Source organism: Pezoporus occidentalis, unplaced genomic scaffold (assembly GCF_034315485.1).
Source record: "Pezoporus occidentalis ecotype Australia unplaced genomic scaffold, CSIRO_AGI_Poc_V1 ctg325, whole genome shotgun sequence".
Lineage (NCBI taxonomy): Eukaryota > Metazoa > Chordata > Aves > Psittaciformes > Psittacidae > Pezoporus > Pezoporus occidentalis.
Window position 1 is genome coordinate 183,787 of NW_026915213.1, and position 27,455 is coordinate 211,241.

The following is a 27,455-nucleotide window of genomic DNA, read 5'->3' on the forward strand; positions in this document are numbered from 1 at the left end:
TTCCGCCGGGGCGGGGCAGCCTGCGGGCCCAGGCCTCACCTGGCTGCGGCATGGCCGTGCGGGGCAGGGGCGGCGCCGGGGGTAGAGTCCAGCGCGGGTGGCCGGCGGTGGCGGCAGGAGGCTGCTGCGGGCGCGGAAGATGCCGCTGGGGCTGAGGAGCAAGAAGAAGGACAAGTCCAAGGAGACTTTCAAGCTGGTGGAGAGCGAGGCGGTGGCCCCGGTCCCCGCGGCTCCAGCGCCAGCCCCGGCCCCGAGCGCATCGCGGCTGCAGTTCCACACGCAGCTAGCGCACGGCAGCCCCACGGGCCGCGTGGCGGGATTCGGCAGCGCCCGCGAGTTGTACGCGAAGATCGGCGAGGCGTTCGGCATCGACCCTGCGCAGGTACGGCCGGGAGCCGCGCATCGCAGGGGGCCGGCTGGGATCGGAGCGTGCTGGGGGGGTTGGCGCCGAGCTCCGCCAGCCGGAGCCGGGCCTCGGAGAACGCGGACAGGGGCGGGGGGGGGGATAGGGGAGGAGGGGGGTTGGTTCTGTGGCTGCCAGTGCCCTGGGCTTCATTTATGTGATTGTGAACGTGGGTATTTTCTGTTACCGCATGAGGAAGGGTATAAGCATAACTGCATTTAAGTTTTACGAGGAAAAACAGTGGCCCTTTTAACCAAAATACCTCTAGCGTCTTGTTTAACCTCTTGCCAGCCTGATGTTTAACTCAACTCTTAAGGGGCAAACCATTGGTTGAATGGAATAATTATTTCCAGCTTAGGAATTACTGACTGCAGTCATCCGACCCAGTTTAAAAAAAAAAACAAAAACCCCCAAAATAAAGTCAGTGGGTCCATGAGGGTAGGTACCTGGCATGTAGATACCCACCGCAGTGGCAGGTATAAAAGCGTTCAATCTGACTGCATTTTAAAATCCCAGCGGAATGTGATGCTTGGAATGTTTTCTGCTTTACTAGACTGCTTAAGTGAGGTTATTTAAATCTCTGACAGGGGTTTTTTAACCCTGCTGCCTCTTTGAGCTTTTTTTTTTTTTTTTTTGGAGCCAAGTTTTAGACGTTTGTTTGGATAATGAATCATTTGTGTTTGTAAATGCATTGTTTTCTCTCAGCTAAAAGGTAGTGGCCATAGCAAGTTCTTCTTACGTGGTTCTGTGAACCTTAACCTCTGAGTGGCAAATTGCGGCACTGTGCTAGCATTTGGTTATACCTGCATGTGGCTGTACTGCTTTACCTGTTTTCTCATTTGCAGCTGGCTCTTTTAAAGTAGTAAAGACTGCTGCTACAGACTTTGTTCGGAGGGTTTGCTACAGCCTGACCTAGCAGCATTTCAAACAGAGCATGGTAAAAGAAAAGTGGCAGCGCATTGGGTACAGTTTAACCACTCACTGATGCATTAAGTAATTAAGAAGTACCAGTACAGCTGCCAGCCAATGCACCTACATCCCAGACCTTCACAGCTGCTTTCTGACCTTCTGCTTTGTTTTCTTTCCATACAGAGCTGCTGTTCCCCTTTTGTTCTGTTCCATCTCCAGTTGTACCTTTTCCTCTCAACTTCTCATAATTGCCAGATTATCTTCTATTTGAGTTTTCTTCCTTTCACTGTTGAACTTCTGTTACTGATCTTTTGGCTCCATCGACTTGACAAAGAACAGTGTTCACCAGGAAATTCAATTTTGTATGAATGGTGTGCTCCCATTGGTAGTATAATCTAACACCCTGAAAGCTTTTAGAGGAAAGCACCACGTGTTTTATGGGCATCTATTGCTAGCCTTGTGCTAAACTAGGTAAGTTTCTTCTTTTGTCCTTTTTTCTCTACTGGCCTATTCCTATTTTTTTTAATGTGGTTTATTGGTAAAAATGGATTTTTTTGATGAAGGCACTAGACTTAAAATCTTTTACTAAAGCAATTCAGTTGGCTTTAAGAAGCTAAGTTGTACAAAATGAAAATAGTGATCAGAAATACTTGCTGGTGTAATGGGTGGCACAGTAGAGTTAAGAATGTGGGCCAGAGGGGCCAGGTAACAAGATTTTGTCTAGACAAGATAAAATAGGATAGATCAGTGAATGGCAAGGGATGACATGGAATGTGAGTTTATTACCAAGTGATGAGTTTGCTGGAAGTAAGGATAGACTAGATATTTTAAATGGTATTATCTATTAATTAAAGCTGCATTTGGACAGACAGTCTGGTGTAAAGAATAATGCCAGAAGCTACACCTCATCAAACTGAAAGATACTGAGGTACTCAAATGCCATTTGTAGGTGTTACCTGTCTAGGAAAGTTTCTGTGACCCAGCTATGCTGAAGCCTATGGGCAGTGTGATACCTGAATGCCTCTGGAAACAGGTACTATCACAAGAGATCTCTGTCCTGTAGTGACCCAGGTGGAAAACAGGGAGGGGGAAGTCGACGGGAAGAGTTCGGTGTAGAGAGAGCATTTGGATAACTGTTGCAGAAGTGAATACATTTAATATGATATCTGAGTTTACTGCAGTGTATGCAAGGGTATGGATTCTTGGATAAGTTCCTACTTAAGTGTTTCAGTATGGTTCAGGATAAGCTATACTTGTAATCTGTCACTTCTTTTGACTCCGTATGGTTAGAGCACCTCATTTCCTCTTTGTATCACATCTCATGGGACCAGCTGAGTTTAGCTTCTGTTGGAGAATCCTTTCCAGGATCTGTGATTGACTGCCAAGAGTGACAGAGAGAAGCTTGTATAAAACAGCTATTTGTTGGACAGACCATGACAAAACCTTCTGTGCAAACCTGGATCATGAGTAGCGCAGAATGGGGGCAGAACAAGACTGGTGTAGCTTCAAAAGGGGTGCTCCTTCACTCCTATGATACTTGTTAGGCATCTGTGAAGAAGTGAGGCTTTCAGCAGCTTTCTCAGGCTTTTCCTGTACTCATCCTTTCTTGCCTAGGCATTTTATTCTTCATCCATCTTCCTAGGTGAATATATATCTCAGTTATCCCTTTTGAACCTGGCATTCAGCCTGCATTTCTGCCTACCTCTCTCGACTTTTACCATGACCAGCATTTCTTCTTTTCTTGGTCCAACGTGAATGCCCTTTCTTCGGGGAGGAGGAATGAAGATGACTTCTAGCAATGGGTTGCTTGTATTATTAATATGAGTGCTGTTTGAGGGAGATTGCATTGTTTCATTGCTTTAGCTTGATTTCTTCAACAGGGTTTCAACAAGGAAACACAGAACTAAAAATAAACATAATGAAAAAAATAGATGTAATTCTTAACTGACTGCACAACCCACCACAATAGGTTTATGTTTCTACTTTCATAAATAATACAAATATGTCCTCTGGTTTGTTTTTTTTGTTTGTTTGTGTTTTTAATAGAGGATGAAGTAGGAAAAGTAGTTGGAAAAAGTATTTGGTGTGGCCTTGGCCATTTAGGGTTACTATTCCACTGTGACTTTTGAGAAAGGTAGCAGAGAATGTTACATTCCCTGTAAGGGTTAAAGTACTAAGTGCAGCCTGTATGATAAATAAATGAGCACTGACCAAAGGACAATGTGGGTTTGTTAAAGCATTTGGTGGTGGTGTGCTCCTGTGAGAGCACATGGTAGGGCTTTAAAGTATTCAGAGTTGCTAATCAGGCACTGGTAACACTGATATTAAATTTCAACTGTAGCAGGGCTGTTTCTTGATGAGGTGAGAAGGGAATAGTAAGTTATATGGACTTTCGATTTGTGTACCCATAATTTGCATTTCTGATTGTTCTGTTTGCTTTGGAAGGTCAAGTATGGTGGGGCTGGTGAGGTAAGTTGAATGCTTAGAAGGTGTGTCTGTCAAGAGCCTGTGGAGGTTGGAGTGTCTTCCATGGTGGAAGGAGTTTTGCTTCATAAGGGGAATACAAGAAAAGGGAGACCTTCCCAGGAGCACCAAGGGCAGAAATTCAGCTCCCTCTGTCTGTTGCCCTAACAAGAGTTCAGCTGCTGAGTGTGTGTCTGGTCTGTTCCGTTGGCCTTGTCCCCTCATGTATACAGTTAGGTATACTGTGAGGCTGTGCCACATTAAGCTTTCATAGAAGTATTTGATTTAAACCTGTTCAATTTAAACTTTTATGGAAGAATACTGAAAAATAAGCCACTGCTGAAACTTAGTTTTCTGAATAAAAGTGACCTTATAACAAGAAAATAATCTGAAGTGTATTTTAGGAGGTTTGTGAGGTCAGCTTGTGAAATCCTCATCCTCATCACCAGAATGTTCTTAGTTTTAGAGTTAATGCTTATCAGTAGAAACAAATGGTTCACAATCTCGCCTGCAGTTTGAATGCTTTAAATGAACAAACTTAACACTCCCTACAAACCACCTCCTCCCAGCTCTATGGCAACAATTGTTTGCTTGGTTGTTCCGCTAAGCAGTGCTTAAATTTCACCCCTGTATTATGTGTGATGCTTGCTGTATTAATGATCTGGTTTTCAAATACTTTTAAGCTGTATGGAAGAAGTTACACTGTAATTCTTGTGTGCTCTGGGTTAAAAAAAAAAACAAAATAAAACACTGAATGCCTGTTTTGTAGTACTTTGAATGTATTTGGGGAGGCAAAGTTGCATACCTGAGAGAGTACCAAAAGCACACTGGAACTTGGATGACTTGGTTACTCTTCCTGTTGCTGCAGCTAATCAAGGCTCCCTCATTTTCCTCGGAGAGGATAAAGTGAGTAAGGTGTCTGGAAAATGTGTTGGTGGTCTCTTGATATAATGACATCTATGTATAGTCAATGCTGAGAAGCAGAACTCCCATTTTCCCATCTCTTAAATAAAATGGTAATGATTGCCTCTGTAAAGTTATGAGATCTACTGATTTTAAAAGCACTTTTAATAGCTTCTGAGTATGTCATCTATCAGTCAACTTATTTTTGAGTTCTTCTAAAGGCGTCAGCTTAAAATGGAAGACGAGAAAGTAATATATAGGATATGCAATATGGTACTACATAGGTACTTTATATAACACAGTGTGACCCTCTTTTTCCTCACTAATACAGTTTCTTTATATAACACACAGTGTATCCCTGTTTTTAGTGGCTAATGTGGTCTCTACCTGTTGAAAACACTGAGGCAGGGAATAATCTGTTAGTAATCTTATCTGAGAAATCGATTTTATAAGGTTGTGGATAAGCCCCTAGTCCCTGCCAGCCAAATGGAATTTCCTTGTTCTGTGTAACACACACAATAACACTCAGTTTAGGAGGTATCCTAGATACTTTGTGACTGATGTAACAGGTATGATTTGTAATATCTTGCTAAAGTTGACATGAAATGTCACAGCACTGGTATGCAGAGTTAAAGAGCAAATGCATATGAATGTTGAAGGTAAGAAGAGAGAGAAAAGACTTAATGAAAATTGCACATTGATTTTTATTTTTCCTTGCTTCATTTCTGGGTAAGAACATTACTATTAAAAATATACCAGACTTTGAGTGAATGGAAGATGTTCTATAGTACCTCCTGTTAAGCATGTAAGTATATAAACTGTTATTAGTTACCTGTATTAAACTTATGTACAATCTATGCAAATATATCATTTTTGAATTGAGAGGTCTCAGTCATGTACAAATAAAGCTGTGCTGTAACTGATAGGTAGTGTGATGGTATATTATCCTGCATAGGTACATTTTTAGCATATTACTCTTTGCATATATCTGTTCTGAGAAAAAGCAGAGGATAAAGAATGATATAAGTTTTATTTTTGCCTGGCTGATGCTTTCTCAGCCTTGTGGTTAGCACATAACTGACTCACAGAAAATTCTACAGACTTATAGGCTGTGGTAGGAATGCCATCCAGATGAAGGTCTAAAAAGAGAAACTCTGGATCGAGTTTCTAAATATCAGATTTCTGCTCTGTTGCCAATTTTATCTATTCAAAGGTGTGACAGTAGTTACTGAATGATTGTCTGTTTGACAAGGTCAGACGAAGGATGCTAATGTCTAAAATGTAAAGATATAGTGCTTGTTGTTCATTGTAAAAAAGAACTGAGATGCAGTTGTCAACTAAGTTATGTAGCTCAACAGAGCTGCAAATATGCATATGTGAACTCTATACAGTCACTTTGAATTGAACCTTCTTGGTTTAAAGAAAACACTGCTGATTAGAGATTATTTATAAAATGAAATAAAATTTTCTACTTAAGCCCAGCTGAATTTCTCTAGGTGATATTACTGCTTCATTGTGGGTTAACTGAAAATTTTTGCATTACTTTGCATTCTCTTTGGAGAGAATAAAACTAGTATCTGTTAATGGTGTGCTGTTAACTTAAGGTATTAGATTGAAGTGGATGTTTGATGGATTATATGAGATAAGCAATTAGTCTTTTGTTTGTTTCTTTTAAATAAACACTAAAGAAGCCCACCTCCCCCCCCCAAGAAACACCATCTCTGTACTAAACTTTCATTTTTTAAAACCCCGTAGTTATAGAATCAAAACTGTGGGAAGCTTCAGAAACTTAAATGCTCTCTGTAAAATACATTAGGAAAAGCTTTCACCCCTCATTTGACCTGGAATAGATTTGAATAGGTTGGTGACTTTCCATTTCTCTTCTGTCATCTATTAATGTGGGAAGGAAGGAAAAGGCATTTGAAGTGTTCTGGTGTGGAAAACCCTGTACCTCTTATAAGCATAGTGAGGGAAGCCAGGAGGGTGGGAGGGGACCCTCTTTTTCCAGCGAAGCATCAGAAGAGGTTGATAGGCTGCAAGCACACGTCTGTGCCTGGGTGTTGGGGCAGCTGGCCTGGCTTGCTGCTCCCAGGGAATGCCGCTGGAGCAGTAGCAAAGATGAAGGACACAGCGACATCCTGTTGCTGTTTTTTATCTCACATGCTAGGCTGGCTTCCCACTGTGTGCTGCTTTTCATGTGTGGGCACTACTTTTCCCACTGGTTAATTTGGAACTGCTGTGGGCAGTGGGCTGCAAGGGGGTCCAGAGTGTGCTCTGAAGGAAAATAACACCCAGCAGATACAGGCAGAAGGTAAAAAGGTATTTACTTCTCTCTCTTGTCCTGTCAGAGCTATGTGCATATTGCTGTCAGGAGAGCCATTGTTGGTTTGCAGTTGTGGCTTTGTCACCGGTGCTGGAGGGCCAAGTAGGGTGGCACCCTAGACCGTGTCTAGGCCTCACCCTAGACCATGTCACCCAAGGCTCTGTCCAACCTGGCCTTGAACACCGCCAGGGATGGAGCATTCACAGCTTCCTTGGGCAACCCATTCCAGTGCCTCACCACCCTCACAGTAAAGAACTTCTTCCTTATATCCAATCTAAACTTTCCCTGTTTTAGTTTTAACCTGTAACCCCTTGTTCTATCACTATAGTCCCTAATGAAGAGTCTGTCTCCAGCACCTTTGTAGGCCCCCTTCAGATGCAGCAGTATAAAGCATTTCATGCTGTCTCATGACCCTTTTGTTTTGATAAGCTCTCTCTTTTTTTTTCTGTTTTCATGAAATTGTTTTCAAGCAGATATGTCATAAAGCAGTCCCTAGTGAATCCTCTGGCATTGGAGGTGGATGAATAAGGAACCAAAAGGTGGTGGTGGCTCTTTGGTTTGATTGCTCTAACCTCTGGAACGAGCTGTTGGCTCTAGCTCAAGTTGCCCATGTCAAAGTTGGTGTGCTCAGACAATCTGTGAGAGGCTGCTCACACAGACATGTTTCTATACATTGCTGCCTGCCAGCTCTTATCACCAGAGTTTGAGCTATCGATGTGTTCTTTCATGTGCCTGGATGGAGACTATCATCTCACCTGGGGCATCTAGAGAAGCAGAGTTGTCATCATTTCAGCTATGGATCTGTTAGAGAGGCCAGAGCTATGGTCTCCTTTTTAATTCCCATCAACCTCACCAAACCTGGTACACTGTTAAACTTAATGTCTTTGCTTTCCTTCCGCACAGATCATGTTTTGCACTTTGAACACTCATAAAGCTGATATGGACAAGCTCTTAGGTGCACAAATTGGCCTTGAAGATTTCATATTTGCCCACGTAAAAGGACAACGAAAAGAAATCGAAGTTCTTAAAACTGATGATGTGCTTGGGCTTACCATTACAGACAATGGAACTGGTTGTGCATTTATAAAGGTAAATTTAATTACTAGTGAAGTATTTTGTTCTATAGAAGCTTCTGTTACTTTAGCAGTTTAATTATTAGTTTAATGATGCTTTAGAACTACAAAACCTTTCATCATCATATATATGGTAAGTAAAAAATAAAGTTGGCTTTTCTTTAGGTACATCATTCAGAATTAGTTCAGCTATTTCTGTACTACATGTCATTCAAAATCAGTTAATTTGTTCATTGCTTCTGTACCATGTATCACCTTTAAAATATGGCCATTGTATTTTCCAATCTACCCTGAGGTGGTAGGTGTTAAATACTGCTTGCACCTGCCCCCTCCTTTTTTTAAGTGATTTCCTGATGTCATTTATGGGGTGCTTATAGAACTTGTGTCACTCGTGATAATGAGATCATGTTCTTTCAGTCTTCATGACTGTTCACAGGGCAGAAGCCTTTGTGCTGTGTAAGAATAGGTGCAAGTGTACGGCTTTTTCAGCTTTCCAATACTTTTGCCTTAGGTAGGGTGAATTAAAAGGTGCTGAGGGTATGAATTGACACATTTACCACAATTAATGTGAGTAGCAATTATGAGCAATAAAATATACTAATTGTAATTGCTTTCCTCTTCATCTTCTATGTGACCTCCAGATAGCATGTTTTGAGACAAGTAGAGGCTGAAGGAAATGACGTTACCCTTCTTGCTAGACTAGGTATAAGGAACCATGATAGCATTTTCTGCCTTTTTTTGGATGCTTTGCTCTAATCTACCCCAATTATTCATTATTAGTGAGGCATTGGCAATTATCTTTGATTATTGCTGTCCCAATCGCTGTTCTCATTGCTGTTGTAAACAGAACTTATTGTACAAAGAGGTAGTATTCTCTCTTCATTCCTTAGCTGCCATACATATAAAACAAGATGTCGTTTAGGAATAGGTTTCCTTATCTGTTGTGGGAAAATGTGTTTGAGATCATGCTTGAGAAAGTCAAAATGAAGTGGAAGTTTCAGTAATCATTTTGGCAAAATCATACCCTTGTTTTTATGTTTCTAGACATGGAACTCTGTATTCATACTGGTAGCCCCATGCAGCATCTAACATTCAGTCACGCTGCTGCTTATGTGGCATTTTAAAAGAAGGCATTGAAAGCGGTGCTTCAGTGATTAAAGTTCATGTGTGCAGCACTGTACAGTGTTACTTTCTCTGTGCTTGGTTGCTAATATGTAGAGAGAGAACAGCCATCACATAGGCTACTGCATAATTGGAGCAGGCTGGAAAATCCCCACCACATTAGCAAGACAAGCTGTAACTTCTAGTAAAACTTGTATAAAACTTGTCTGAACAAAGATACCATTGTCCTTTGTACTGGTCTAATAATAAGCAGTATAGTGAAAATGGTGCAGTCTTTGTGGGAATGCATTAGTTTAAAGGAGTATCTAGGAGTTTACTTTGTTGCTGTTGCATACTTAGCTAATGGATTTTTAAAAACAGTGTAGAAAATACATCTGCAAAAGTAAAAGCTGCATCTTTTTTATACTTGGCTGTCTGGGTAAAAGAATAAGCAGAGATGGCCTCTAAAGTTCGATAAAGTTCTCCTTGTTTATGTTTTCTTTCCTTGAAAAATTGTTACTATGTTCCATTATTAATTAACAATATTAAATTTGGCTACCTGTGGGTTGTTGGAAGGTGTTATAGGCTGTAGTAGTTTTATTGGATTTTTAGTAACAGTGTAGTTTGTAGGTTTTTTAAACCTGACACTCTGAACTGCAGGTTGTTTTCCCACGAAGCCTAATGTTTTGCTTTACAAAGAATAAAACTTGGTATCATTTCAAAAAATTCTTTTCTGGGTATGTGGTCAGATGGGAAAGATGTATTAGGGGATCAAATTAGCCATTCAAAGAATAACAGAACTTGAAGCATGACTGACTGGTGTATAAGAAGACTATAAAATGGTGTGGTGCAACTAATTTTAGGTATTGCATAGGAAATATAGATCCTAGCATTTAGATGGACCGTAGAGCACTTGAAATACAGTCATATCAATCACACACCTTAATTACTGTGACAATGTAGCTTGGCTGTCTCTGATCAGTTAACTTGGAGTGATGATAAAATAATCAAGTCAGATGAGAAAAAACGTTTGATATGACACGAAAACATAGCCAGTGAATATTACTTAAATAGTTTTGGTGTTAGGATCCAAGTGAAGAAAAAAAGCTGTATGAAAACTAATTCAATGTGTAGACTAAACATTACTTGAAGTGTGGTGGGTACGCTTTTGAATCTTGGCTGCTGGTAACAGAAATGCTTTTGGGACCTGGTTTCAGATCTGTGTATGATGCCCCCACCTCCTCATTCACCGTGAGGCTTCTTTCTGGTTTTTAATCTAGGTTACAAAGAGTTGAACTCAGATTGAAGCTAAAAATTGTTACAGTATATTATAGGACACTGAGCAGTATCACACTTCCCACTGGCTCTCTCAAATGGAGGAACATATGTGGGCTCAGACATGTGCACAGAAACTAGAAGCAGGTTTCTGAGATAGTTACGCAGCTAGGCTAGGTGTTACAGTAGTGGGTGGTAATATGTTTATCTCCCTTGTCTCACTGTTACTTCACTCAGAATAAGCCTGAACAACATCAGGCTTTATTAAAAGTTATGTTATTCACAAAGATATTAGAATGAAATTCTTATATTTTAAAAATATAATTTACTGTGTCATACCTTTTCTGTTAAATAGCCATAAGATAACAGGTTACATGACTTAGGCACGTGATAAACTTGACAGCATGTAACAACAGTAAACACTGACATTTTAAATGTCCTTTAAGTGACTTGGTAAATCCTAAAATCATAGAATGGTTTGGAAAGTACTTTAAAGTTATCCCTCTTGCAGGGGGCAGGGATGCTTTACCCTAGACCATGTCACCCAAGGCTCTGTCCAACCTGACCTTTTTTTCTCACTTTTTAAACTCTACAGAAACTACAAATATTAATTTGTTATGTTTTATGACCTTTAGAACATCAGTATATGTATTCCATGAGATGGCATTTAGGAGAATTTCTCATTCTTTATTGATATTTCAGAGGAAATACTTTAATATGCAGCTGTCATATCACTACAGATGGGTCTTATAAAGACTAGCATTTTATAGTATGTCATTTTTAGTATATCACACACATGTAGTTTGATGTCTCTGGACCACACTTAAGAAAAACTACATTCCTATGCCATTGTGGAGACCTCATAGTAGCCTTTCTGTATCTGAAGGGAGCCTACAGTTATGTCGGAGAGGGACTCTTCATCAGGGACTGTAGTGATAAGACAAAGGGTAACAGGTTTAAACTTAAACAGGGAAAGTTCAGGTTAGATATAAGGAAGAAGTTCTTTACTGTGAGGGTGGTGAGGCAGTGGAATGGGTTGCCCAAGGAAGTTGTAAATGCTTCATCCGTGGTGGTCAAGGCCAGGTTGGACAGAGCCTTGGGTGACACGGTTTAGTGCAAGGTGTCCCTGCCCATGGCAGGGCCATGGAACTGGATGATCTTAAGGTCCTTTCCAACACAAACCATTCTGTGACTCTATGATGTATGATTCTGAAATAAAAAAAAATCCAAAACTCAATTAAACATTCACATTACTGATGTGTTTGAATTGAGTTTTTAAGCACAAAAATATCTGCTTATTCAGAAGCCTTAACTTGGAAAGTATGAAGTATGATTGCATTTTTTTTCCTGTTGATTTTGTATTTGATGCTTATTATAATACTTTTCTTGAAAAATAATTCTTTCAAAAATATGTTTTATGAAAATCTTATAGACAAAATGTACTGCTGGTACAATAAGCTCAACGGTATTGGTGGTGTTACTGACATATTTGAAACTCTGTGTTGTCACCTCTTTACCTTTTAAAGAAATTTTTCTTTGATATATATATGTATTTTATATATATATGAATATATATATTCTTTTTTTGCCAATAGAGAATCAAAGAAGGTAGCCTTATGGACCAAACCAAAATTATCTGCGTGGGTGATCACATAGAGACAATAAATGGAAAAAATGTGTCAGATTGTCGGCATTATGAAGTTGCTAAAATGCTAAAAGATCTGGAGAAAGGTCAAATGTTTAAGCTGCAGTTGATAGAGCCTATGAAAGCATTTGGTGAGTGACGCGACTGTCCACCTTGTTCACTGAATGTTGAAATCCCAACATTGCATTGCGTAGTAAGTTTGTGTTCAGATAGCAGCCAGGTGTCCACCCAAGGTAACATAACTGCTACAAGGAAGTACATTTGTTTTCTTTGAGGGGAAAATTTAGGTGTGGATTTTCTTCCATCTCATTTTCTCTGGCAGTCATCCTGGTGTGGGCTGCCTCAGTCTCTGTTGCTTGATTCCTTTGCTGCTGCATGGTGATGGAAAATAAGCACAGCATTTGTTTCATAGCTACAATTTTAAAGCATGGATCACTTCACTAATGTGCTGATCCTCGACCCTCCTCTTTTCCTTTATTGATAGATAATCCTTGTTCATCTGTGTATCAGGTTTTTCTATTTTTGTACTCTTTACTGGGAACTGCACGCTCTAATGCAGAAGGATGCCGCAGAAAACGGTTTGGGATTCCCTAAAGCATCTCCTTTGCTGCATATCTTCCTGTTCTCTCTCGCCCCAACTTTTCTGTGGATCTGTAATCAATCATACAGCAGGTATACTCAGAATTGGAAGAAAGTCGTATGACAAAGCTCTGTCTTTACCTACCACCTGCATGCTATGAGAAAGTGATACTTACCTAGGAGAAATGCATACCTACTGCTAATCTTTAAGTATATTTTATCAAAATTACCCTCTTTGTCACAGCAACAAAAGTTTGAAATGTTTGGTTTTCAGATTTTTTTTTACCTATTAGGAGTTTACAACTGCTGTCATACACCAGTCTTGACACTTGGTGTCAGAATAGCAGCAGAAATTGAAAATGAAGGAAATGTGAAGATTTCTTTTTGCTTTTGGTGCTTCTATGAAGAATGAAGATTATGAGTTAATCTCTAATGTGTTTGGATATAAGTTGATACTCCTGTTAAGTAAATGTGTATGTAATATGTTGCACTAAAGCAGTATTACATATGTATAGTATTTCAATTAGTAATATAGGAATACCTTTTTAATATGGGTCTATAATTTGTATTCAATGCTAAATGTTACGTAGTCTGTTTGTAAAGACCAGGGTAAATCAGCGTTTGATTGATGACTTTAGACATTATTTAATAGTAATTACTTTAGTCAGGTGATTAAGATGCCTTTTAGTCTGCTTGTGATGTAGAGAAAGAGATCTGCTAATTCCCCGGCAATACCTTTTATCTGACGTTGAATTAAGAGGCAGTCAGAGATTTTGGGGCCTATTTTTACCCTACAGAAATTAATTTACAAGCTGCAGTGCCCAACAGGTTAGGATATCACTCTTCTGGCCTTAGGTGCAGTTAGCCTTTACAAATTTATTTAAGATAGTGTTCAAGCTGCAGCATGCTGAGAATAGCCTCAGAGGAGATGACAAACAAGATCTAGATCTTGCTGGACAAGTAGGTGCCGAATTCCTGTTAGTCTCAACACAAGTTTGTAAGGGTATAGAAATAAGAGACAAGCCTCCATGTGAAATTACCAACTTTATTTTTCTTCCTTTCATCAGAATGTGAAATGAGAGTAATTTACTGGTTAGATCTCTTTCAACCATGTGCACACAGGCTGCCTCAGCTGCTCTAGTCAAGGCTTGTAGCACAGAATTAAGGACTTGTCTGAATAAAGCTGGTCTTTACCAGTCACAAGCTGGCCCTCTGCGAACTGGTGAAAAGTTAATAGAAACAAAGTAAAGGCAGCATAATACAAACTTGAAATTTTAATTGTGAAAATAGTTTCTGTGGTGGCCAGAGAGCTTTGGTCTGAAGTGTCACGGATAAAAATTATGTCCAGTCATGAGTTTTAATGTACTAATGGTTGCTGAACTAGAAAAAAATCAGTGTTGTATCAGGAATTACTTTTTGAAACAAATCTAGCAGAAATTATGACAGTCTTAAGGATGTTTTAAACCATCCTTGAAACAATAAAAAGATTAAGAAAAAGTGATCCTAAGTAAATACATTAAGAGATTGTGCCATATCTATTTGTTAAAATAAAAACAATTAAAAATTACTTTCCAAGGCTTGTTCAGTAGAATAATCTGGATTTTTGACTACTTACACAAGACTAATGAGTTGGAATCTACCTGGGCAAAGTTAATATAGCATGTTTAAGTCTTGCATTCAAGGAGAGCTTTTTGGAAAGGCTGGCTGTTAAATGGAGGACTAATCTTGTAGAGAAAACAGCACAATTAAACCCAATTATGAAATATTTATCTCCAGATTAACTGTGTAACTCCTATGTCAGTAAGTAAATTAAAGCCTTGCCACTCTTAAATGAAGAATTATGCCCTAGAACAAGAAAGCCAAATATAAAATGATTCCATACTTAACTGGGGTGCCCTTAACCAAGATTAAACAAGGCAAGTTGAGTTCAGGTAAAGAAAACTTCGGGTGAAGCCAGATATTCTTGGTAGAGTTTTATCAGGTGTGCAGTCAGGACCTCTGTGAAACCAGTGAAAAAAACTCCTGCAGATCTGCGTATGGACATTTCACACATTTGACATAAATTGAATTGTTAGCTCACTGCAGTATGGCTCACCATGACATGTTTAGCAGTAGCATTTGCACCATTGCATCAGTGAAAAAATCCAAATGTTGCAATGCCAAACCTGGTACATAGTCTGCCTGTGAAGACCAGGATAAATCAGCATTTGGGTGATGGCTTCAGCTGTTATCTAATATAAAGTAATAAATACTTCTACTCTTAGTGCATATATGAAATTGAGTACAATAGGCCTACATAGATATCTTGGTCAATGGAAGTCTTAGCATCAGTCAAGAGGGTATCAAAGTCTGAAGACAAGAAATAGTCATTGAAGCTATACTTGGAACACAGTTAATTTATAATTAAATTATGACATACATCTAGAGCTTGATTAGAATAAGAAGTGAAGGCAGTGCAATTGCCAAAGCAGGTACATTGTATTCTGATATACTATGTACTTAGTTTTGTTTTGTATCCTTTTCTTTTTGTTGTTGTTACTTGTTTTGTCTTCAGAAAAGCTGGAACCAAGGTCCAAGGGAGGAACTCCACAAGCAGCTAAAATCTCCAGAGGGAGAGAAACACTTCGGCTGAGAAGCAGAGGCCCTGCTACTGTGGAAGAAATGGTATGCTTATCTTGGGATCCTTCAATAGTTTAATCATCTAGCACCTGATTTATTCTTCCCCAGAATCGATAAACTAAAGTAGGAGGGAAAAATCTGGATGTTAAAAAGCTTATAGGACTCAAGAAGACAACTGCTTTCTGCAGGGAGAAATTCTTGTATAACGTTAAGACTAGCAGGGATAGGATGGGGCTGAGGAATCTGGAAACAGAGAGCCTGTATTTAGGTGTCATGTTTTACGTGGATGAATTTGATGAGACCAAGGAGTGTTGAGAAGAGGGAAGGGGGGAAAGGGGAAGGGCACTGTTGAAGAGTTGGTTTTGTTTCTGACACTGCAAAGTGTGCTGTGCTGGTGTAAATGTTTTTGTTAGGAGAGGCTAATAACCTACGTTGACATTAATATGTGGAAAACGAGGTTTAGGGTTTGGAAGTAGAAATGTTATTTATTCTGGGTTCCTCTAAAACTAGTGAGGATTTGATGTAGATCTATATTGCCAGGAGACGTAAGGTTCCTGTTTACTTCGAATGTGAGAGCTGTGTGGCATGACATTAGGAGGAAGGCTTGGGTTTGTGATAAGAGGGAAAGAGAGTGTAATAACATGTTTTACTTGTAGGCTTTGTAAGTCTAGGTAGCTGGGATGGGACTAAGGATAATCAGTGGTTAATTGCTGGTTAGTTTGAAATCTGCATGTATCTAATCATACTTTTGCTCTTTTTCTCCCTTTATTTTGACAAAGCCAACTGAAGTTGAAGAAAAAGCAATTAAAAAAGTGGATGAGCTTCTTGAAACATACATGGGGATAAGAGATATTGAATTAGGTGAGTTTTTAACAGACATATTGCTACAAGATTGAATAATTTCTCATTTTCTGTAGCCTAAAATTTATTGAGTACTTTAGTCTCTGGATGAAAGTGAAGCAAAGTTTGTTCAGCATGTGGTCTCAAGAGCTTGCCCATATTTCTGCACGTGTGTCTGATAAAAAAAGAATCTCTCACTACAAGGCTTATGTTGTAATTGATTAATCCTCTAGTCTTCATGCACATTATCTATACACTATTGCATGAATTATTTAGTTGTTTGCCACTGTCATCACTGTATTCTTTCTCACATATATTTTCTAGTGGGGCTTGCATGTGAAACATTTAAGGATTGTTAAGGATAAGCATGTCTATTTGCTTTTTTGCTCTTTTGCCCCTTGGCTTAGACACAAAGTTGATCACTGAGATCATCTGAGATCTTCATCAGTGAAAGGGCAACTATTTAGCAAGGGAACTGGCAAAGTAATTGCACAAATTTATCAAGTTCTCTAAAGCCTGGGTTCTGAAGAACATGGAAAATTTCCCAGAATATTTACTAGCTATCACAGTCATCAATTCATAATGAAAGAAGCTATTCAACCCCAGTGTCATAAATCCTTAAAACTGCACCAAACTTATCCTTGCAGCTGTAGCTTCTGTCTCTTAATCTAACAACAACTAAATAGAAACTTCTGTTTGCATGAAAGAAGCTGAAGTCTAGTTGAATATGAATTGCTGCTGCAGCCAGCTGTGGTTGCTGTAGTCCTCATACAATCTTGTGGAACTGCTAATACTGAGACACATAAGGTGTTTATTGTTATGGTAATACTTAAAAAAAAAATCAGCCAAGACTTAGGAAAGGATAAACTAAATGGAAAGTGGTCTTGAAAGGAGAGCTTTTATGAGAAAGAAATGGAGGAGGCAAAGCAGGATTAAAAATGGGTTTGGCATGAAACTAAGGGCAAAGGAGGAGAGGCAGCAGTTAGCACAGAGGAATGAGAAAAATAGGAGATTATGTGAGTAGCTGAAAGTCCTTTGTTGACTGCTCCTACCGGCAAGCATCTGATTGACAGCTTCTAATAGCTTTCTCACTGGATAAACTAGGTAAAGTATTATTTGTACCCCAGCCCGAGGTAGAGGTGGGCTTCTTGGCGTAGAATAGAGAGTGAAGCACCCAAAACTTTGGAATTCTGTTTTGTAAGTAGTATCTAAACTTTCAAATTCCCAGAAAACTAAAAATTCTCCAGAATTCTGTTCCTAGCAACTCTAATACTTGATGCCCCTGCCATGTAATACGCTCCTGGGAGCCCTGTGTGGTGCTGACACTCTGTTTAGGTTAGGGAGGATCCCATGTCCTATTCCACTCTGTCTTTGGCTCAGGGTTCAAAGCTGCACGTTGCCTGCCTGTCATTCCTTTGGGAGCTGTTTTTGTCCTGCAGCTGTTGCAGTCCCAGCTCAAGCCAGGCTTCAGGAGACTCCTGCCCTTGCAGGTTACTTCCAAGGTCCCCAGACTCTTGGCTATATAGGAATAAGCAGCTGTAGGGGTTCTGGTTTTGGTGTCCAGAACCCTGAGATCCTAGGCCTAGAGCATGGTTTCTTGGGATGCTGATGTGTGCTGTGCTCTGCTCTGGGACAGGGAAGCCTGGTGTTCCCTGTGGTTTTGGCTCTCAGTACTGTAACAGGATGCCTCTTGCACAGTAGACTGAGGAGTTCAGCTTTCCTCACATATGGTTGTGATGATTGCCAAGCACCTGGTAGAGCTTTCCTATGAACTCCTTGATACTGATTTTTCTTCTTTTTTTTCTTTTCTCCCTCCCCCCCCCCCCCCAAAGATCTAACATTCTTCATCTTTCAGTACATAGTTCAGAATGTTTCAAAGAATGCCTTAAAAGAATACTCAGAGAAGGAAGAGGCCTGTGTCCTCCGAGATACTCTTTTCTTCCCAAACTGGGTTATTGTTTTGCCCTTTACCTCTTCCTTCTCTTCCTCCCAAAAAGGGAGTCAAACAAAGAGAAACTGTCAGGAATCAAAGACTGCAGGGTTCCTATCACTTTAGTTTGCACCTTTGAAGCCATTTCCGAAAAATCAAATGGTAGAGTGGAGGGCCAATGGTGATATCAACAACAAAAAGTTTTATCATTTTTAAATAATTAAACAGCCCTAGGACTCTTTAGGAGCGCAGAGCTAATCACCTGTCACAAATCTGTTCAATTAACACATGTCAGTTTTTCATATACTGCATATGATCAGTCACCCATGAAAATGAAATATGAGGAAAGGATTCATTCAGAGAATGCCAATCACCACTCAGCTAGAAATTTCAGTCATTACTCAAGCCAGATTAGTTGAAAATGCAAGTCATCACAATGCACAGCTGACAAGTGATTAAGATCTCAATCATTGCTCACTCCCATGCAGTTCTGTTTGTCAGAAGCTTTGGATGTCAGTTAATATTGCTCTTTCATCTCCATTAAAATGACACTTCCATGGTGTGATTGAATTCTAAAACAGTGCCCCAGTTTTAAGACAGAAGTTCAAAAGAAAGGAAAGAAAAATAAAGTAAAATTACAGACAGAATTAAAGATGAGATAAAGCCCTTAATTTTTTCGTAGTTAAGTGTCTTGACAGTTTTAAGAATGGCTGACTAAATCTACACATAAATTCCTAAATTGAAGCAAAATGCTTGGAAATCGTGTAATGGAAATGCGTGCACTTTTTTTTTTTTTTCCTGGAATGGTTCTATATTTTCAGAGATCTAAATTCTGTTTAGATTTACATGTCTGCCTTTTGAATGCACTGTTACCTCTTTACCTCTTTAGTCTACTGAAAACTGGACTTAATCTGCAGAAGGGACAACTGGCTCTGTTGAGTTTATTACTCAGCCATTTATGGACATGCTAGAAATTGGGCCAAGGCTTGACTTCAGGCTTCTTTAAAACAAATGTGCCATGGAGAGACAATTCAAGTTATTTTAAATCCTGCCAGTGCTTTCTGGTAAAGGAACATGAACATTTGATTAATAGAAGGGACTCGGGAAGCACTGCTAATGAAAAAGACTTGTGTCTTTTTTTTTTTAAATCAGTGAGGCTCAAATTATTATGAACTGTGCTTGATCCCAAAGATTCTGGGTGGGAAGAAGTCTGGATTTACGGGATCCAACCTCAGAATGCTACCGATGGAAAAATGAAGGCAAAAAGGGCTTCCTGTCCAACTTTTTTCTTTCAGCATCTTTTGGCTAGCTCTTCATCCACTGATGTTTTGTTCTATTTTTATGCATTTGGATGTTATTTCCTTTTTTTTTGTTTTTGTTCCCTATGATATTGCCAGACAGTAAATGTCTTGGCATATTCTCCAGCTCTGTTTAAAAGAATTTCAAATCTACTTTTCTACTCTTTATTCTTCATACTTACTGTCTAGTCAAAATGCCCTAACAGGTTTAAACTTTTTGTCACCCAAGCTGCTTCTCTTGGTTCATTAATCCAAACCCAGTAGTATTGGATAGATGATTTTATCTTGAAATGCTTTGACTAAAGTGATACTTTCCCTAAACCTGTTGTTTTCTGCTCTTCTATTTTCTGTGACCAGACTTCCTTTCTCAAAGGATTTTATTGTATACACTCTGGGGTATTTTGTTTATGACTGTTAATTTACTCTGGGAGAATAACGGGAGTTTTGTGAAAAACGTGGCAAGTCTGGTTAAACAAGAAAACTTCTCCACTTCAAGAATTAATACTTACTAAAAAGAAACAAGAAAGGATATTTCTAATGGTTCCTTGAATACCAGATCTGACAACATTCAACATGAAACTAAACCCAAGTACTGTTATACACTGGAAACTGCAAAGACATGCTTCATTTTCTGTCGTGTAAGGAAGTTGAATGTGAATTTTAGCTGGTTTAGGCCATAATAATAATGCTTGTTACATTTTGATGGAGGCAAAGCTTCTAATTAGCTCTACAGCTAAATAAATATTGAAGTTTCCATTAGGGCTTCTGAAAAAGATTCTTTAGAAGTTACAGAGTAGGGTGCAAGTAGCAAAACTACTATGTAAGGTAGGCAGTAACAGTGGCAGGCAGACTGTAGCTTTCATGGCTTCTTGTACATTGCCCGTCAAAAATGAAAATAAGGATTTTGTGAAAGATCTTGGAGGTTGGAGTGACTAGGTTAAAAAAGCCAGTACAGTACTTTGTTCATATTCTGGGAGGCCTGATACTGAGCTTCACAGTTAAAGTTGAGAAGACTCCTGATTCCTCTTATCCCTTTTAAGTTTGCTGAACTTTTCACATTTTATGTAAAAATTTCTCAGGTATTAGCATTGCCTGAAGTGATATTTAAAATCCCAAATAATCTGAAAACAATTGGGGCTATCTGGAGTGTGGAAAAATATTCTATTGGAAAAAAATTCCCCTAATCACTTATTGTGAAGCTGTTACAAGAAGCAGTGGGGGAAAGGGAGGGGAGTGGAGGCAGTTTGGCGCATGGAGCTGTCACCCTCTGAGAACCAGTAAAGTTTTCTTCAAGTTGGCCAGTGCTAAATGCCTTGGCAATCAGTAGTTTTGATTTGCCTTGGGAATTACTCATTGCAAATGTCATTGTGTAAACATGCATGTTCTGCACAGCTGTGGCTCCCAGGGGATGCCAGCCCCTGTCTGTGTTTACTGCATGGTGAAATAAGAATATGTACACTGTGTGATGGAGAAGACTGGCCAGCTTTAGTGTGTCTGTATGTATGAAGCCAGTGAAGCAGGGATCAGTTTTGCACGTTTGTATACATCAGCGGGACAATTTGTGTGTGTGAAAATTAGGAAGGGTGGCTTGCATCTTCTATCAGCTTTGCTGTACGGTAATAGAGCTCTGCTGGCACTAGAGGTCAGCACCATGCTGTGGAAAACGTGCAGCCCAGCACAAAGATCCTGCAATCCCTTCATAGAAGCGCTTTTCATCAGGTGAATCTGGGAAGCAGAATGTGCTTTAATAAATACAGTACATTAAATGTACCCTGGTAGTGCTGATTACAGTTCTTCAATACACTGAATCATAGAATTATAGAGCAGTTTGAGTTGGATGACCTTCAAAGGCCATCTAGTCCAACCCCACTGGGTGGGGACACCTTCAATTGGACCAGGGTGCCCAGACCACGTCCAGCCTGGTCTTGAATGTCTCCAGGTGAAAACACTTATTTGAAACTTTTGGCGGTGCTATTCTGACTCCTGCTTGATTGGGTTGAAAGTTTTCTTGATTATCTAAGTTTAGTGGATTTTGTTTTCAAGTGTGGTAAATCTCTACTGAACTATTTACAGGGTTCTGTTTCATAATTTAGGAAGCTCAATCTTTAAAGAAAGCTGTGTTTGAAGTAACATTTTCTGTTAATGAGAGAGTTTTACTGTGTAATTTTGAGGTTTCAGCTAGAGCAGTTGGACTGTAAAATAATCTTGTGTTGTTTTTTCACTGCTCTCTGTGTCATATGGCTCTTCCATGTGTCTTGACCAATTTATCTTAAAACTGGCTAAATTCCTTGCTCCCACTCATTCTGCTGGAGCACTTGGCTGTTGATTTTTTAATATCTTGAGTAACTAAATCTAGATCTGTTTGCTCTTGTGTCGCCTTGCGCAGCTTTTCTGCCTAAAGCTCTCTCTCAATGTCTGTATAGAATCATAGAATCATTAGGGTTGGAAAGGACCTTAAGATCATCTAGTTCTACCCCCCCTGCCATGGGCAGGGACACCTCACACTAAACCATGTCACTCAAGGCTCTGTCCAACCTGTAGAGTAAGTTCATATCTGAGTTCATATCCAGGAATCTGTGAACTTAAAATTGCACCCCTCACCTTATTACCTCCAGGGTTGCTCCTCTCTAAGTACCTTCTTATGCCATGGTGTCAGGGGATACAAGGTAGCATTGATAGGTCAGATATTTGTCTTCTGCTTGTCAGGAACAAGAGTCCCATTAATGCCTGCTTCCCATCCAGCCTTCTCTGAGTCACCATCTCAGGAACTTAACAGGGGATACAGAAAAGATCAGTGCAACAGGGTTAGGGTTTCTTCTGGCAGCCAAACAGGTCTTGAGAGTCCTTGAGCACCACTTGTGGTGCCCCGAAGCTGGGTTACACTTGAGCTGTCTTGATCACAGCAGTTTGTTTGTCAAGGTTTATGTAAATTTTCCTTGGATTGTTTTGTGTAGCTTGGCACACTGCAGTCCTGTTTGACGCCTCACGTCTGAAAGTATTTTGGGCCAAAACATCAGCTTTCTTCAGATTTACCATTGCTGATGGCCACAATGTGGAATATGGTTCAAGTTTGCTCATAGCTTGTTAGAAGTTTGCGTAACAGCAAACACTATTTGCCAGAAGTTCATAACTGTCAATAAATTTGAGCTGAGTTTCAGGTTAACAAAATAATATTAAATAAGTTTAATGAAACCTGAGAGCAGGGGAAGTTTCTTTTCCTTTTTATCAGAGGGATTTTACCATGTTGATACAGCACAGTGCATGCAGTAGATGGCAGACTACTGTCCCATTGAGGATAGTCTCTGTGGCTTCAGAACTTCCCTCCCTTTCTCAGGCACTGTAATACATGTTTTTCACTCTGATATCCCACTGAGAAAAGGCTAGGAGCTATAAAATCTTTCAGTGTGACACTTGAATTTGATATGTTCGTGAACAAAGTGGTGGTTACTTGATATATAACCATAGACGGAGGATATATTGCAGCTTAAGGCAGGTATGTAAAGTAATCACAAAATGAAGCAGACTTTGAGGGCTTCATCTGTTGTACAATACTGTTATTTCTTATGAAATAAGTCTGTGGAGTTGATATATAGCTCAGAAAATAAACTGCATTTAGCAGTGCTATTTGTGCCAAGTCTGTTTTACAGTCTTCTGCATGCCTCAGACGCACCTGCTGGTAATATTTCTCCTGCCATAGCTTAACCAGGAGAAACTCTGTGCTGTTACTTTTCATCCTTCAGGGAGGTGCAAGAGAATTTGCTCTAATATCCCTGGGTTGCCAGCATCCAGTGTTTTTTGGGATAGCCCTGTAATTTGTCCTAGAATCTGAGTAACTGTGCAGTTTCTAAAGGTATGAGGCATGAGCACAGCAGCTAAGGACTGAATCCTAACAGCAACCTCATTGTAGCTAATTCCAAGTCTAAAGCTTGATAAATTCTGATACTTGGGTATTAAATAAGAGGAAATGCTGGGCGGCATGGGTGTACAAGATACCATAGTCTACTCCTATTGTATCAGACCTCTCTGCTTTAACTTTCCTGGGTACCAGATGTTCCTAGTCTTTGGTGGCTCTGGTTTGTTGTGCACAGCAGCAAGGTCTTTCCCTTGTTTTTGCACAATGTGAACCACCTGTCTGAGACTTCCAGAAATAACTTTGATCTTTTTCACTTCTTAGTGGCATAAGCACAAATATTCCAGCCTTGAGGGTGCTGGGAAAAGCAAATTGAAAATTTCATTTTTTTTTGGAGCTGGAGGTAATAATAATTGAAGCAAACTTATGCACTGAAGTTAGTTTCCCTTTAGTTTGCATAGTATCCAGAAAAAAATGTAGATCCAAGCAGAAGAATAATGTGGCTCACAATAGGTGCCTCAATCTCTTTACTGCCTGGAGGTGTATTTTGGCTTTAAAAAATAAGCTAATTAAAATAAAATAAAGCTGGAAATTTAAGCACATCTGAGGTCATATGATAGTTGCAAACATATTGTATCTGATACCTAACAAACCAGATCTTGATTTTCTCTATATTTTACACAGCACAGTTGACCCTGTATTTTAATTCTTGTTTTCTCAAATAGAGTATTCAAGTGTCTCTTAGCCCATTTATCATTACTCCTTTCTAAATGCAGGTCATGCTCAACATTTAAACATTTAAACTCATAAAACATGGTTTGCTGCTAGCAAGCCCATACTAGCTTGGAGCATGTATCTGTTAACCAGGGTTTATGTTTTCCTTGTTCAAACCCTATGCCTTTTGGCTTTCTGTGAAGAACTTAGCTACTTTAAACTCTGACTTGCTGAGAAGTTTTCTTCTTTGTTTAGAAGAGAAGAACATTCAGGTTTGCCTTTTGATCTTCTGGTTTAGATCAGCAAGCTCATATCAAACTCACTGAAGTTAGTGTTGACTAGGTCTGGTTATTGCAGAAGGGTCGTGTTTAACCTGGGTTTTAGACCCATGCTTCATATGTCTTCAGCAGTGAATACAGAATATAATTGAATGAGATTAAAATGAAAGTCTGTTGAATTAGAAGTTAAACCTGCCAAACAAACAGAGGAATGTATAATGAGCACTCCAGGGAGGCTCTCCTGTTTATCAGATTAGAATGTTGCTACCGTGGGGGGATTTAAGTACATGAATCCTAAATCCAGTATGTAAGCTCTACATCTCCCTAAGCTGATCTCTACCTGGTTGTGGAAATAGACATTCAAAAACTATTTTGGCAATATATGTTATCTGTTACTTTCATAATAATTACATTGTTTTGTTGCTTTTTAGCTGCAACAATGGTGGAAGCTGGAAGAGACAAGAAAAACCCAGATGAATTTGCAGTGGCATTGGATGAAGCTCTTGGAGACTTTGCATTTCCAGATGAGTTTGTCTTTGATGTATGGGGAGCAATAGGTGATGCTAAGCAAGGACGACTGGAATGAGAACTGTGCAGTTTATCAGTCCCTAGTTGAAACTACAGAATGATTTTCAAATATGTACATCAGAATTTTAATACTTTTATTGATATGAATCCAGGGAGCTCTGTTTAAGTGTTCATGTCTGAGTCTTCTAAGGAAGGTTTGTAATAGAAATATGAAGATAACCCCAAAGTTCTGACAACTGCACATTTAAACCAAACAATTTAGATGTACAAGTCACTGTGAGGAGTGCGTCAAGAAGCTATATTTATACAGACCTTTTATGAAAATTAGGTATTTTTTATTGTACATACGCTTTGATATCAATATTCTGAAAAGTGTTAGACATATGCAAATGAAGAATTTGGATTGGTTTATAAACTTAGAGAATCATCTGGGTTGGAAAAGACCTTTAAGATCATCAAGTCCAAGTGTTACTCCAGGACTGCCATCTCACCAAACCATGTCACTAAGGGCCTCAACTTGTTGAAAGACTACCTAGCTACATGCTGCAATTCCCTGGTCTTCTGTTGTCCTTATGTATTCATGTGCACAAAGAGCTGTGGAGCAGTGGTTTGGCATAAACGTAGTCTGTTCTGTAGGCAGCTGGGAAGAAGCTACCCTGTTTCTAAAGAACCTGAGTTCAGGAGAAAAATATTCCTCTGAAACATGAGAACTCTGATCTTTGAATGAGAAAGACTTGCTTTCATTTGAATCATAATAATGTCTAGTCTGGGTATTGCTGAGATGAGGAAATACAGTAAAAATGCTTAAACCAGGAAGCTGCTGCTTTTTCAGATGCCGTATTATTGCAATAGGAACTGCATAGGAAGAAACAAATGTTAAATTTCGGTTCTGTTCATGTATCTGGATAATACCTGTGATGGGGCACTGAAGATTATAGTGTATGACTACGTGGTTCATGGATCTTTGCATATGCTAGATTATTTGCTTAGATCCTATGGAGTTCCCCTCTGGTCTGGGTTGGTTGGTTGGGTTTTTTTTTCAACATGGCAATGCAGGAGAAGACCTGGATGGTGTTCAGACCTGGAAGATGTCACAAACAGCCTCAGTTTGGGTGAAAACACATGCCTAAACCCTGAAGAATACATTAAACTCATCTGAGATGTTAGGATTTCCAATTACTTTGTACATGAACATTTATTTTAACTGATAATACATTACTAGTAAATCTCTGATTATTGAAAATGAAATGGAAATCGGATGTGGGGCCTGACCTGGGAAGGTGTTACAGCTTTTAAATATTTTTTTATTTGCACAAACATATGAAATAATAGATATTACAAGCATTTTTCTAAATCACTACCTAATTAGTTTTCTTCTGAGGAAAATGCCTTTCGCTGTCTTGCAGAGATCTCTTTGAAATAAAGATTATGCCAATAATTTTACATGTTCTATGTTGCTGATTTTTTTGTAGTCTAAAACCATGACACTCTGAAGTGTAATTGAGAGAGCGGGTCCTCATTCTCTTTGTTATTTAGGAAGGATCCTGAAGTCCACATCAGTCTTTTGCACATGTTACAATAAGTGAATGTTTTTTTTTCTAGTAAAGAAATACTGCATGAAGTACTTCAGTGGTCTTCCGATGGGGATAATTTCCAATTTTATAAAGGCTGTTGTGAATATTTTACTCTTGTACCTCTGATTTAAGGACAAGTTTTCACATAATACCAATATTCCTTTTTATGGGATGAAACATGGTGGTATGGAAGTCATAAATTTTAGTGTGTTAAAGAAGTTCAAAGTTGTCAAAATTTCTCTTAATTGTACTAGTGCCTCATCATCAGTCTGGGATGAAACCTATATGTGTATTCAAACAGATGTGATCACTATATATTTCTAATTGTAGAAATGGATATGAAAATTTAGGTTATTCTAAAGTTATGAGAAATAGAGATCATTTTTCAAGAAAATTTGAATTTTAATAAAACTTGAAAATAAAAGAAACTTTGTAAGGAGGTAGTTATGTTATATACATCCCATTGTTCAGTTGGGACCTTGAAAATGTTTATTTTGAGAAAGGAGTGTAATTTTAGGACAGAGAGCACAAGGTAGGTAGCATTTCTCTGTATTTAATAGTTGCAAGCCTGAGCCCACAATCTTCTGTTGCAGTTGAGCATACCGTATCTTGTACACAGGGTTACTTTAACTAATGTGCTGTTGGTAATGAAGAGTTAAAGTACTGTGGGCCATGTTATTTATTCTTTAAACTTATTTTAGATGAAAAGGAAAAATTGAATGTCAGGAATTCCCATTCAGTTTCAAATTGTTTTATATAAAACTGAAATGTCAAATTTTGTGGAGATGATTATGTACGCTAATGTTAGTAACCAACATGCTGCTGGTTATAAAATCAATGAAAGTTAAGAATTCTGTCTTAAATGGCAAAAGAAAATGCACTATGGAGGAGTAGTATCTAATATATGAAATGTAACCTATAGCAGATAACCCCTTGTGTTTTGGATGCTCATTTTATTTTGAGAAATTAACGTTGTTTAATCAGTTTATCCTCAGAGGATAATTTGTCTCATTACACTTATAAAATAGCAAGATAAAAATAATCTCTGAAGCTCTAATTCTGCACAGAGCTGTCTGGTTTTATAGTGGCCTATCTTTTTTGTAGTTTATTTCAGAACTAAGGTTTAAATAGCAATTCCAATTTTACTAGC

General features: G+C 39.0%; 1 protein-coding gene across 2 annotated transcripts; it reads left to right on the forward strand.

Annotated features, from left to right (window-relative positions):
* The first annotated feature begins 3 nt into the window (after positions 1 to 3).
* GIPC2 (GIPC PDZ domain containing family member 2) lies at positions 4 to 26,174 on the forward strand. Of its 2 annotated transcripts, none has more exons than XM_062628912.1 (6): positions 4 to 382; positions 7,905 to 8,090; positions 12,046 to 12,226; positions 15,229 to 15,338; positions 16,073 to 16,154; positions 24,635 to 26,174. In XM_062628912.1, exons 1-6 carry the CDS (start codon positions 140 to 142, stop codon positions 24,787 to 24,789), a joined length of 957 nt encoding a protein of 318 aa, XP_062484896.1. In that variant the 5' UTR covers positions 4 to 139; the 3' UTR covers positions 24,790 to 26,174. The 2 variants fall into 2 exon arrangements, with proteins under 2 accessions (XP_062484896.1, XP_062484897.1); XM_062628913.1 differs by lacking the exon at positions 4 to 382 and adding an exon at positions 4,190 to 5,483.
* The last annotated feature ends 1,281 nt before the right edge of the window (positions 26,175 to 27,455 follow it).